This window comes from Notothenia rossii (genome assembly GCF_949606895.1).
Source record: "Notothenia rossii genome assembly, chromosome: 2".
Taxonomy (NCBI): domain Eukaryota; kingdom Metazoa; phylum Chordata; class Actinopteri; order Perciformes; family Nototheniidae; genus Notothenia; species Notothenia rossii.
This window is the reverse complement of record NC_136904.1, coordinates 8,243,123-8,256,562: the sequence shown is the minus strand read 5'-3', so window position 1 is coordinate 8,256,562 and position 13,440 is coordinate 8,243,123. Positions and strand designations below refer to the sequence as shown.

Here is a 13,440-nt window from a genome sequence, read left to right as displayed (position 1 = left end):
ATAAAGAAATATAGAAATAGGCTTCGGAGAAATGTACTGATTTCATGACTTTAAGAACCTCATTTAGTCTGGAACTAATAATATATCCAAGCAGAACATGATGTGAATTTAGACGGTGGTGAAAGTAATCAAGACGTGAATAAAGGAGAACAGCCGTGAGTTTGTCTTGAGGTGAAGACGCGTCTGTACATGTTGAAAATGTCTCGTTGATTTTGGAGATCTATGACTTCAATTCAATATACATAAACAAGAGGAAGACTGGAAGTAAACAACAGAACAAAGGTTTGTGGTTCAGACACACCACTGGGCTGTGACGATGCTAGATAGCTATCATCAAGTCTCTGTTTTAGTGCAATAGAACCGTACAAATTGCAGTATGCTGAAGAAGGACATTTAAATAAGGTGTACAACCCAAAAAGTATTGCATCATAGGTCTCAGAGTATTCACAAGCTTTATTTTCCATATGCACAATAGATAGAGCAGACTTTTTGCAATGCAAATCAGTAAGATTAACATAAAAGCAAAATACATAAAATGGTGCAACATATATTGCAATAGACATAATGTTTAAAGTAAGTTGCAGGAATAAGAAAAGTATGTACATTTAAATTAGAATAAGATAAAACTGAATGTAGAATTAAATACTATACAATAGAGTACATACTGTATACTGTAATACTATATGATATGTGGAAATGGGAATTCTAAACAAATGTACGAATGAACAGTGTCGGATACAGCATGTCAGTGAATATGAGGCATAGTATTTGTTGACATGTATAATACTTTAAAATACATTATGTAATTTAATTTCCACTGACATAGACTGGTGTCACTTCAACTTGCTCAGAGAAACCACATTAAATAATGATGTGGGAATGTTGGTTAAAATAACAAAATGCACATTCACATACACACAAAAAGAGACCCCTGTAATTACAATCATCATATGCTAACATGTCACATGGACTTAAATGCAGCGTTTTCATGGGAGTGGCTTAGTGTGTTTGGGGAGTGGCTGTGGTGTTCACACATTTTGTTCATCATCACTACCAGAGGCAGAGCCGAGGGCTGAACTCCAACACTTGTGTACTACATCATATCACTAATTATACCATCTGTGAAGTGGTGTTTAGCTTGTTGTACAAACCCTCCAGTACAGTGAGTGTTTAGCAGCTAGCTACTCTGCAATCAAACTGCTTCACCAACTAGTTTTCTAAGTTGGAGAAATAAAGTTCTGCGGAGGATACGGACACCTTTCTGTTCTGTTTTGACGTGCAGGAGTTACTTGGTGCTGAGCCACTTTGTTACATTTTTCTTGTTCCTGCCTCTAAGCAAAGGGGGAGGAAAAGGAGGTGGGCCCACGCGCGCAGTCGCCGGTCTCGTGGCTTCTTTGTATACAGCAGCAGCTGTGTGTAAATGCATGAACACACAGCCTCTGCTGCTGCTTGACGGACAGCTTATCAGGCTCCAACCTCAGAGATGAAGCGGCTGAACCAGGTGTAGAAGAGGAATATTCAAACTTTACCCCCACCACCGCAGTGTTTAGTCACCCCAACCAAGCTTGGGTCAGTTTCTCCGTGTCTCTGTGTGCGCTGGGATTGTAAGCGGCAGAAACACATTGCTCTCCGGGCAGAGTAGGCTACAGCTGCGCGGCTCCCTAACACACCATGGATGTACGGTTTTATCCGACGGCTGGTGGGAATTCTATTCCAGGAGAACCACCAAACATGGATTTTTCCCACTGTTTGGGCTACTACAACTTCAATAAGGTGAGAAAGCAGTGTGCTGTAGTCTAGTTTTGTGTTGTGTGTCCATGCTTGTGCAGGAACACTACCGTAACTCCGGGCTTAATGAGTAAACATTTGAATAATGACATTTTAATTTCTCAGCTACATCCACTTGTTTCCTCTTGACTTCAGCCACTAATCATGTCTGTTGCTGGAGTTGCTTAATTCATTCTTCCCTCTCCTGCCACAAACTTTGCTGTTGTGCATTAGTAATGGGAATGAGAGGTAAAAACAAGTGTATAAGTGGCTCATACCGGCAACACTGCTAAACTCTCACCAGAGACGTGATCCTCAGTCATTGGCGCTGTTGGCTATACAGTTACATGTTCCTAGACATCAGTGATGGATCATTGCATTAGCACTCTACACACAGTATGCATTAGAATGTGATGCAAGTGAGATACTGTGGATCAAGTGTCAAATGAGTACTCTGCTCTGCTGCACTGGGAGCCTGTTACAAGACCCTCAACAGGATGCATTGAATACCATGTTGTGCAAACACTTACCCTTTGGCATTTTAGTAAGCTACTTCTGTAATTTATTGCCTTTTTACTTTTACAACTTTATTTAGAGATTTTAAGTAGCTTCAGCACAGCAGGGTTGCTGTTTTAATGCTTGGATATATGTGTAGCTTTAAAGTTAATTCAGTAGTACTGAATGAACTTTAAAGCTACACATATAAACTCAAACATACAGAAAGGGAAATAGACAGCACACTTCTATCTGTTCAGCATGAATGCATCCATTGTCAGTTTTGCGCTGTGCTGTGCACTTATCTAAAACATGGCATCACTAAACCCCTCAGACAATGATACTATAAGGCAGCCACATAATGTATTACACAGTTGTATCTACTCTTTCCAAGGGCACACAGCCTATTTGCTGCATTGTTTACGTGAATTCACTTTCCTGCTAAGGGGTGGGGGAAAGAATTGTATCGCGATATTTTTGTCTAGCATATTCTATTGATATACAGATCTCAAGTATCACTCTGTTTATGATAAAAATGATTAAGATTGCAAATATAAATTGCATGTTTTGGTAGCATTAAAGTCCACTAGATGGAGTTTTTTCTGATGAGGTCAGCAGTGTTGGCAGGAAGCTGTGCAAATCAAAGATCGAGAAATGAAAGAAAGAAAACGTAAATGCTCATAAAACTTAACTTTCTTAGATAAAACAGATGTTGGCGATCTGTTAATTTGCAGTTGACATTTTTTTTTTTCACAAATATGTTATTGCAACATTTTTAAAATCCTGATAATATCGACATGTCTAGCCTCTGTTGATTCTCACCCCTATTTCCTACACGTGTATACAATTAGCTCTTTAATAATACCATTGCTGAGGTATTACAAGTTTATTAGCATGAGGCGGAGGTTATGTAAAAACACAGAGGATAGTTTGAGGTATTTTTCACAGTGATGTTACACTTGAACCTTTTGACCCACAATCCATCAGGAGCTTGACCCAGCAACAGGGAACATCACTTTGACAGACTAATGACACTAATGCAGCGTGCTGTTTTTACAAAGTTTAAACGTTGCTAGCCTCAACATCCCCCACCCCTTCTCTCTCTCTCTCACTCACTCACTCACTCACTCACTCACTCACTCACTGACTGACTCACTCACTCACACTCTCTCTCTCTCTCTCTCTCTCTCTCTCTCTCTCTCTCTCTCTCTCTCTCTCTCTCTCTCTCTCTCTCTCTCTCACACACACACCATCCGCTCCCAAATTATTCGCCCATGCAATCTGATGCTGCTCTAAACAGTTACTAGGTTTGTCTCACTGTTTCATCAGCTCTTTGTCATCTGGCCAAGTTGTCATATGTGCCCAATTTCATCATGTCTTCATCAGCCCTGAGAAATGTTAACTCCTTTGCTTTGGATTGGTGTAAGAGTCCAAGTGCGATTTTATTCCTGCTCATAAATTCCCCAGGTCAAGTGAATTTTTCCATCTGTAACAGTAATTGGCCACAATGCAAAAGGAGGCAGAGAGAGAAAGAGGGAGGGTGGTGGGAAGGTGCTTATCCAGTATCTCCACCAGTGTTGTTGGAGAGAGAGAGAGAGGAGAGTACAACGCATGTATTTCATGCTAATTACAATGCCTCTCCATGGTGAACAAATAGGCTCTTTTGCATGCATCTTTCAAATAAGCCTCCAATTTATTTGAGTGAACTCGCTGAAAGGTAGCTCAACGCAGATCTGATAGTCATTCAAGAGGTATGGCATGCTTAAAAGTCCTGCAGAACTGAAGTATTGCTTGTTTTAATCTATTTATAGGCTGTCACAGCACCTTTTGCTAGCAGCAAAACTTTCTTTAGATTCATAGTTTTGATTTGAAAAACAGGCAATACCCTGTCAAAACGCTGGCACAGAAAATGTTCAATTTTAATGACAACAGAGACAGAAGGGCCCAGAGGCACTTTGAAACATCAGAGATTCTTTTAAATGTACAGAAAAAATCCAAACGAGTGGCACAAACTTAATTAGGTGCTGCAGTCATGACTAATGAAGCAGTCTGTTTTTGGCACAGAGATGAGAGAGAAACAGCAGTGCTGAAGAGAAACATGCCACAACTTCACACGGATGAATAATACTCTCAAAATAAACTCATAAAACACATTTGTTATAATCTGATATAATTAATCACAGATCCGTTTATAAAAGTCCCCTTACAGCAATTGTGAAGGTCTATTTCGGAGAGTTTTTAACAGTTCAGTAAGGGCTGTTTCTCTTAGCTTTACTTATGACAATTATCAGAAATGCTAAAGGCCACACCTGCCAATGCTCATACTTTTACTCATTGGTTGTTAATTAAAGTTACATTGTTCTCAGTTTTATCTTTCATAATGACTCTCTGTTTTACTGGCTCTTTGGCTCATGTTAAGAACACCTGGCACTAGTCAGTAAAACATAAAATAGCTCCCTATTAACGTTAGAAAACTCAATGAGTTCATCTTCATTTGTTCAATTTCTTATTACGCGGTTGCCAGCGATGCGAGACATTTTGAGTTATGTGGTTTTTCTGGGCAAGCTCCTCAGCATCGACCAAAGACAAGAGGCTGTTTGGATTCGACTGCTTTTGGTATTTGTAAAAGTCAAATGTGATTGATTTGAATGGTTCCTATATTTATAGCCATCTGGTCTTTTTTTCCTTACGGTTTAATAATGTTTCAGATACAGTTACCATATAGTGTGGACTTTCATTACCTCCAGGCACAGAGGGACTTAAACTACCAGCAGATGTTAATACAAACTCTTCACCTGCACCAGTGCTAACACATGAGGTTTATTTGCTAAACTAATACCAGCCCCACTGAGACATCTTACTATTTGTATGGCACTGTGGCAGAAACATACAGACAAACATAGACACAAAGCTTTTTATTAAACGTATAGTAGCAATAAGAAGTAGATGGAAAGGTGCACACAGACTTCATCAAATATCCCCGACTGTATTATTGTTGATGCTGAGCAATTGGACCTTTTAAAGGTAGGGTAGGTAAGAATGGAGAAACCAGTTTGAGTGAAAGTGAGCTAGAATTTGAAAGTACGCAGCCGAAAAAAATCTGCCCCTTCCTTCAGACTTCCTTACAGAGCCCCTCCTCCAACACACACGTACGTGCACATGACCAATGAGGGCACGAGATAAGTTTGTGCCCAGATGGAAGGCTGACAGGCAGGTAGGCCATCCAGTTACTTTAGCCGAGCCGGCTCAGATGATTGGTCGTGCTTTTTACAGCGTCACGGCTTCCACAGATGATATTTTTGTGTGTATTTATTATCAAAGCATTTAATATATTCATTACTATCGGGATGTTAAGAGCATTCCATGGAATATAACAAAAAGTGTTTCTGAAGTGAATTACCTACCCCACCTTTAAACCGTTTGTTAGTAAAGCATTTCAACCAACAAACTTAATTTGAATTCAAACTGTATTCCTTATTTTCATGAAATGTTGCCTAATATTTATTAGTGTTTATGGTGACCATTTTCTGTGTATTAGCAATTCAATGCATAAATATATAGTAACGACTCTCTAGTGGCAGAGTCCTCCATTACAACACTTATATGTTGGCCATGCTGTTGTGGGAAGCTCCTGAAATCAGATTGCGGTTCTAATTATTATTGACTAAGTTATACATCAGAATGGTTAATAGCTTGGTCGCTGGTGTTGTAAGCAAATGCACAAGATGCTCTTCTGTGGTATTTAAGTAGCAGTAAAGTCTTATAGATGATTTTAACTGAACTTCAAGTTCTTTATAACAAGACACATCCTCTATTGCTGCTAACTTTTCAAACAGAACACAGATAAGGCAGGAAGTGATTTACCATGTCCTTTGTGTTTTTATCATCCACTCCCCTATGATATGAAAGACCAACTGTGCTGTAAAAACAATCATTAGGGAAGTTGTTCAGACTGTAAGACTTGACATGATAATGTTGGCCTGGAGCTGCAATTATCAGCAGATTTTATTGAGCCTGTAAAAAGTGGTGTAGGTGAAACAGAAGCCTTGCTCATGGTTCATGTGGGCCCTGCTGACCCATGCATATGTAGGGAAACTAAAACGACAAAGATTTTAAACAACTGGGGGGGGGGGTATTAGGGAAGTACTTTACTTCTCCAGCAACAGACCCCAGGGCAATAACCTCTCATTGTGTCCACAGCAGGCCAGGCCTCTTTTGTCTTTGCTGCCCTCCATGCTTCATGGGGAGGGAAGGGGTTAACTCTCCGCTCAACCAGGGGGGCTTGTGCATCCCTCCAGTGTACACAGCTGGTGCCATTTCATCACACACATTCTAAACATATCCAAACACAGCTTTAAATGTGTGTGTGTGTTGGGGTGGTGGGAGTGTAACATTAGAGGCTGTCTGCTTTGTCAAACTGGGCAGATGATTGATATGACTTCAAGGTGCGTGTTAAATGTTTAAATGTCCTAGAAGTGAATAGCTGATGTGTTTCGCAGAGTCTTTTAATTGTAGCTTGTCAGGAGATGTGGCTCAACAGATTTATTAAACACCTAATTTTACCACTGAGATTAGACGGTGTTATTTTAAGTCCGCCTGCTCGAAGACACACTGTACTTGTAGTTCCCGCCTCTAAGAATGAAGGCTCTGTCTGACAAACTGCTCTACACACACGTACGTCTCCACAGGGCAGATGTTATCGTTTTGTTAATGCACAGCTCTCTACTTCCTAACACTCAAGAAAGCTGATGATAGCACACACTGATGCAATAGCAATACAGACATATTTATGGGAAGCTATATCATTTATATGAAAACGGACTTTTAAGTGCTTGACTGAAAAAGCAAGTTAAACTTGAGCTGTAGCAGCTTTGTATAAAACTATGAGCCTAATAGCTTCTGAGTCCTGTGACACCACATTATAGCAGCTGTCACTCTCTTTATTTTGTTGATCACGTTGAGATGTTGACACATGGCACTCGCTGCAAACAACTTCAATGCCTTTGAGTTTGTTTCTGTTCATTATAGCTTGTCATCCCAGTATACTCTGATGAGCTGAGTCGCAGTAGGAACCTGTAGGAAACACAAGACCAGGTTTGTCTGCTTTGTTTACGAGGTGAATATGAGAAAGGCTCTAAAAATCTTAGACAGACATAGACCATTACCCAGATCAACACTCGTAAAGACCTTCTGTAATCCTGCCATCACTGCTCATAAATCCACTTCATTACAGCGCCGTGTGCATTACTCAGCGTGGTTCATTTACGCAGACCTCACACTCTTAAGTTGTTTCTAAACCGGTGGCTTGTGGACCCAGAGGGCATCACGTGTCCTGACTAAGAACATCTCGCTGTACGGGAGCTGGCCTCAGGTTGTGATCTCATGACCAGAGACAAATTGGAGCTCCAGTGTAAACCCAGTCAATAATCCATGCTTACATGTTGGATGTATTTACACAGTAGGAAAACCATTTGTGTATACTTTTACGTTTATCCTTCAGGATTAACACTGGTGAGTGAAAGTCTATTTGTAGCTGCATGGCTGTTGCAGAAACATCTATTGCGGTGATGCAGGGAGGGTGAATCCGCAGGAGAGGCACACTTGTTATTAGGTTTTGAGCATGAGCATCACTACATCATCCATCAAACCATGTAACTGCCTGAGGAAAACATTTTTGTTTCGATATTCAAAGTCATGAAGGACTTGTTTTGTTACAGTGTGCATAAAGGGATGTATGGTTACTTAAATGTCCTGTAAAGCAACATTAGCTCTTTCTGATCCTTAAATTCCCACCTGCTGCTCAAAGGAAAATGTGCCTATTGTCTTATAACAACCTTTCTTGGAGATATTAATTATTTTTCGCATCAGTATGCTGCAACTGAAACTTGGCACAGTAATAATATCAATTTCATTTATTTTTACGGTGATTAAACCATTATAGCACGAAATAAAAATCCAAAATAGTTTGTAAGGAGATACACAACGCAATGAAAGCTTACCCCACAAAAGCATCCTTGATGAGAAAGTTGTTACCCTTACCTCCTTCCTTCTCTCAAAGACGTGTAGATGACAGATTCAAGGTCAGTGAGGGATCGAGTTTTAGGATTGGATGATCTTGACTGAGATACCTCTTCACTCGAGTACCAAAAGCACTACACTTACTCAAGTGTTGCCAAGTTGTATATGTGTCACTGACATGAAAAATAGTCAATCTGCTGAGGTCAAAGGTAGAATAACTTCCTGTTGGAGTTTGAAGGAGTCTCCTTATGTTTGTGTAAATACTGGTTCCCTTTCAATCAAAGCAAGGCCCCCACAAGATATTTTCCACCATGATGAACTGTTTTAATCTGGTTTTGCCTCACTACACCTTTGACAGCCTCTCTCAACCTTGCTGACTTATTAAAAGGAAGGGAAAACTCCCCGTGCCACAGAAAACTGCCTTTACCATGAATTAAGCATTTTTCAAAAGGACCAGTCAATCACTTCTGGTCGACTGATTCAATAAGAGCCGTGTCCCTTTAGTGGTTAGCTCTTGCTGTTAAAGGTAGGGTGGGTAAGAATGGAGAAACCAGCTCGAGTGCGCTAGAATTTGAAAATACACAACCGGAAAAAATCTGCCTCTTGCTTCAGACTTCCTTACAGAGCCCCTCCTCCAACACACGAAGACACACATGACAAATAAGTTGGTGCACAGATGGAAGGCTGACAGGCAGGTAGGCCATCCAGTTATTTTAGCCGGCTCAGATGATTGGTCGTGCTTTTTACAGCGCCACGGCTTCCACAGATGACTTTTTTTTATGGATTTATTGTCAAACTCTTCTCGAGCCGGTTTCTCAAACTTACCCACCTTTAAGAGCATTCCATGGAATATAACAACAAGTGTTTCTGAAGTGAATTACCTACCCCACCTTTACGTCACATTCATTTTTAAAGCTTTCCAGAAAGGCAGCAATTCTATGTTTCATAGATCTAATGTCCAATTCTCTTATTGGGCTCACGGACTGTATCAAAACATGTTGAGCTGTTTTCCTTTTAACTTAACTGGCTTTATTTAAACCTTCTCCTAAGCTCTTTTGAGGGAGCAAAGCCCACCGAATGTCCTCCGTCTATTTTCTGATATTTTCTAGGACGGACTAGTAAAAATCTATATGTTAGACTTCTCCTCTATAGCTGTAACTGCTTTTCACTTTAACTAGTGTCCAATCAGTTTAATGGAGAATATCAAATTGAAGAAGTATAAATATTAACGAGGCCTTATTACGCCTTTTGGAGTTATGTTATTTAGGTTTTTGTGAATTTGAAATGGTCTTCAAAGGCTAAAATCCCAAAGTGTCTCTCCAACACAACGCCTCCTTGTTACTTCTATAACATAGTGACATCACTACTGTAACACTCACGCTTCTATTTGCTAGCACATTGCAAGTGGCTAAGGGGCGGGACATCTCTAACCAATCACAACAGAGCCTGCTAGCTAACCAATCAGAGCAGACTGGGCTCTCACTTGGTGTACGATTTCTGTCTCTCCTCTAATTTAGCTGTGACCATTCCAACTAAAGCAGCCGATACTCATAGAAATATACAAGTCACTGTTCCAGCCATTGTTCGTGTGTTAGGTTGAGTAGGAATATATTTCTCATTAGAGGTGAATGGGCTGCAGGTGTGTATTGTATTACATCTTACGCAGTGTGATTAATCCACTCCCCCCCTCCTACGTGACATTCCAATAATGCAGCGTGTTACCAGGTTGCACTAAAGGGACTGACAATAGTAGCAGGTGTGCAAATATCCCTCCGACCCGTTGAACAAAGAGCTTAAACAATGGGGGTCAATAAAAGTTGTATTTGAACTGGCACGTTGGAGTTCAAGAAATGCAAACTCCAAATACAACCTGTTTATAACACAACAAAACATGTAAGCGCCACTTTAAAACCCATCGTTTTAAAAAGATGTAGAAACATGTGCTGCCTACAAACACTGTTTTGTAATATTTGACTTGACTTCATGCTCGTACACGCTGGTCAGATGTGTGTCTTCTAGATACTTTTCAGAGTCTCTCTGTGGCAGTTGGATAATGTTAATGTCTATCTCAGCAGTAACTCTACCATAGCAATAATACTGCAGGCTATAAACCCAGCCCCCCCCACTAAATGAGCTTTAATAGTCTCCCATAATTGGAAAACTGCCATCTCTCCCTGCCACACAGTGCCACAGTTTGATTGGATATTTTATATAAATGCATTACACTGATATTCTCTGGCATATATACTTTTTCTTTCTCGCCGTAATTCAAGTTCATGATGATATCAAGTTCACCACACATTGGACTGATGGAGGATGGTCTCGCTGTACCGTGACGTCCCGGAGGGAAATAAAACATCTGTTCTTAGAAGAATATGTATGCCCTTTATGCCTTCCCTATACTTAGTAAGACATTTCTTTGTATCCATCTTAGAGAACAAGCTCAAGTTAAAAGGAACGTCTGCAAGCAATTAAACGTCAACTACTCTTGGCTAATGTTTTTCTTTTGTATTCCTGCCCTCTAATCTATTGTTCTCTGTTATCTTGCCCTTTCCAAATCACTTATGTATAACTTTTTTAATACGCTTTCTTAGCTTAAAAACAAATATATTTCTCTGTGCAGACTGGAAACCTGACTTAAAGTATGACACACTGACCTTATCCAACATTGCTTTAAGATTATTATATTTTCCTAAGCCTCAAACAAGATATTTGAGTTGCGTAAACATAACAATAACATGTTAATAGTCCTTAAATCGCCAGGACATGTACTGTCAGGAAGACAAATTGAAGATTATCAGCAGACATCACAGTTTCTAGAAAACACTGTTGACTCATGACATCACTCTTACATCACTCTTTTGGCTGTAATTGCTCAACAATTATCTTCATTTGAATGAGCAAAGCTCTCAACATGTTACTGAAGAATCACTGCTTTGATGGTTCTTCATGTCAGTAAGATGGAAATCATGCAGTATTCATGAGTCTGCCTGGTTTTTGTATTCAGTAACACGATCAAAAGGAACAATGGACGTGGCCCCAGTAAAAGCTCAAGCCTTATAATAAAGGTTCAGTCCCTTCGACCTCGACTGGGATCATGAATGGGGTCCATGAAAATCTTGAGCCGACTTCAGATATTTTCAGGAGTTGAAGTCGAGGCTCGTTCACAGCGTGTCCTTGTTTATTGTGATGTGTGTGTTTCTGCTGGCTCGTGGACTCTCACATGTGGTCATAGTGCGGTATGGCAGAAGTAGAAACAAGATTCAGCTCAGTGAGGCCTCAGCCTTGGCAACGTTCCCTCCCTGGACTTCATCTGACGATTCTTTCAAAAGACATTCCTTCCGAGGAAACTGATCTAGTTCCACGTCTTTTGCAGCTTCTGACTCACTGTGTGACTTTTCAGATACCTGCGCGGCCTTGGGAAAGGGATTTATTTCTCTATTTCTTTTAAAAAGACTTCACTGTATTTGTTTCTCTCCCGCTGATAAACAAGAAGAGAGAAGCTGACTGATTACACTCTTTCAGAGGCATTACAGGCAGCTGATTAAAGTGTGAGGTCGGAGTTAGCCAAGGTTAACCGTCCATAATGAAACACTTTGAAAATAATGATACGCTGCATGGTTTTATGAGGGCTTGTGGCTGCTCAGCTCAGCAGTGGTGACCTTCAGCAGTTCCACCAGCTAATCGTGGCGATCCTGCAGCTCCCCTGTAGTTTGGAGACTCCATTACCATCTGATACACATCGAGGAGAGCAGTGCAGTGTCTCCGTAACCATTGCACTGACGTGGCTGACCATATCCACTCACATCTTCAGAAAGGGTTTTGATTTGTCAGGCATCACATCCAACATTCAACTGAATCCACCCAGAGAAACTTAGACACCATTACTCAATCACCAGCTATGATGTATTTCCATCCAGATTGCATAAAAAAAAAATCGTCTTAACAATATTACATTACTTATGAGTATTTGTCATGTGTTATTGCGGGGCATGTGGACTTTTATTGACAACAGCTGCACAGTGTACACCTGGGTAGTCTGGATTACACTCCTGCCAATACTTAAAGTTTCACATTGAAAACTGGCTGCTGTCCAGGCTTTACGCAAACTGAATAAGTAATGCCTACCTAGAAATTGAAACAGCAATATTAGCTTTGGCCAACAAGTGTAATACTTTTGAATTCCAGGAAGTGTTCATATGTATTTATAATACATGTGAATGAATACTGCTAAGAATATGTTGTTCGTTCATCTATCTGAAATTATTTATTTTGTTCAACCTGTAGTTTTTGAAGTCTGTTTTTGCCTGCATTGATAGTTTTAAACACAAAATCACTTTTACCCATCAATATAATACTTAGAGTTTTTTTTTAAATACCATATGATGACAGACAGGCATGTTGACAAATATATACACTTATAGCTCGAGTGCGCTAGAATTTGAAAATACACAACCGGGAAATATCTGCCCCTTCCTTCAGACTTCCTTACAGAGCCCCTCCTCCAACACACACGGACGAGCACATGACCAATGAGGGCACGAGATAAGTTTGTGCACAGATGGAAGGCTGACAGGCAGGTAGGCCTACAGCTATATATTGTTAAAATGCCACAATCTTGGCTGTTGATTACTTTTCTAACAGCCAGTAAATTGTGTTTCATTATAACCATTATTGATATGGCATCCCATAGGGTTGTGCAAATTTAGTATTGAGTAATTTGCTGATTTGTGCTATTTTCTGCTGTGTGAAGGGGGTGAATATGGGGGATGCATGTAAATGGATAAATACAAAGTCTTATCCTGTTGGTATGCTGAACACACTGAGGCACATTTCTATCAGCTTGTGTTGATACCAAATATAGCATGTACTGCGCTTACAGTACAATTCCCAGTTTACCCAGGCCTAGCATCATCAGTTGTCGGGTGACAAAATATCACGTGTTTAGCGTCACTATTGGGATTTGATATTGTCAGTAGAAAAACATTCCTAAAAGGAACTAATAAACAAATAAGTGTAATTTCCCAGTTCATGCATTTATCACCACACACTCTCATAACAGGCAAGCTTCAAGCAGAAACAACAAAGTAGAACATAAATCAAAGACGTTTCCTTTGCCAAGCCAGAAGCCCTTGGGAGGTACCTTGGTGCTTAATTAAA

The 13,440-nt window shown here is 40.2% G+C and overlaps 1 protein-coding gene across 1 annotated transcript in view; it reads left to right on the top strand.

Annotated features, from left to right (window-relative positions):
* The first annotated feature begins 1,212 nt into the window (after positions 1-1,212).
* The window catches only part of tox3 (TOX high mobility group box family member 3), a 43,108-nt gene continuing 30,880 nt past the window's right edge, over positions 1,213-13,440 (top strand). The window contains exon 1 of the mRNA XM_079664892.1: positions 1,213-1,773. Coding sequence (XP_079521018.1) covers positions 1,672-1,773 — 102 coding nt within the window. The 5' untranslated portion in view covers positions 1,213-1,671. The remainder of the gene's footprint in view (positions 1,774-13,440) is intronic.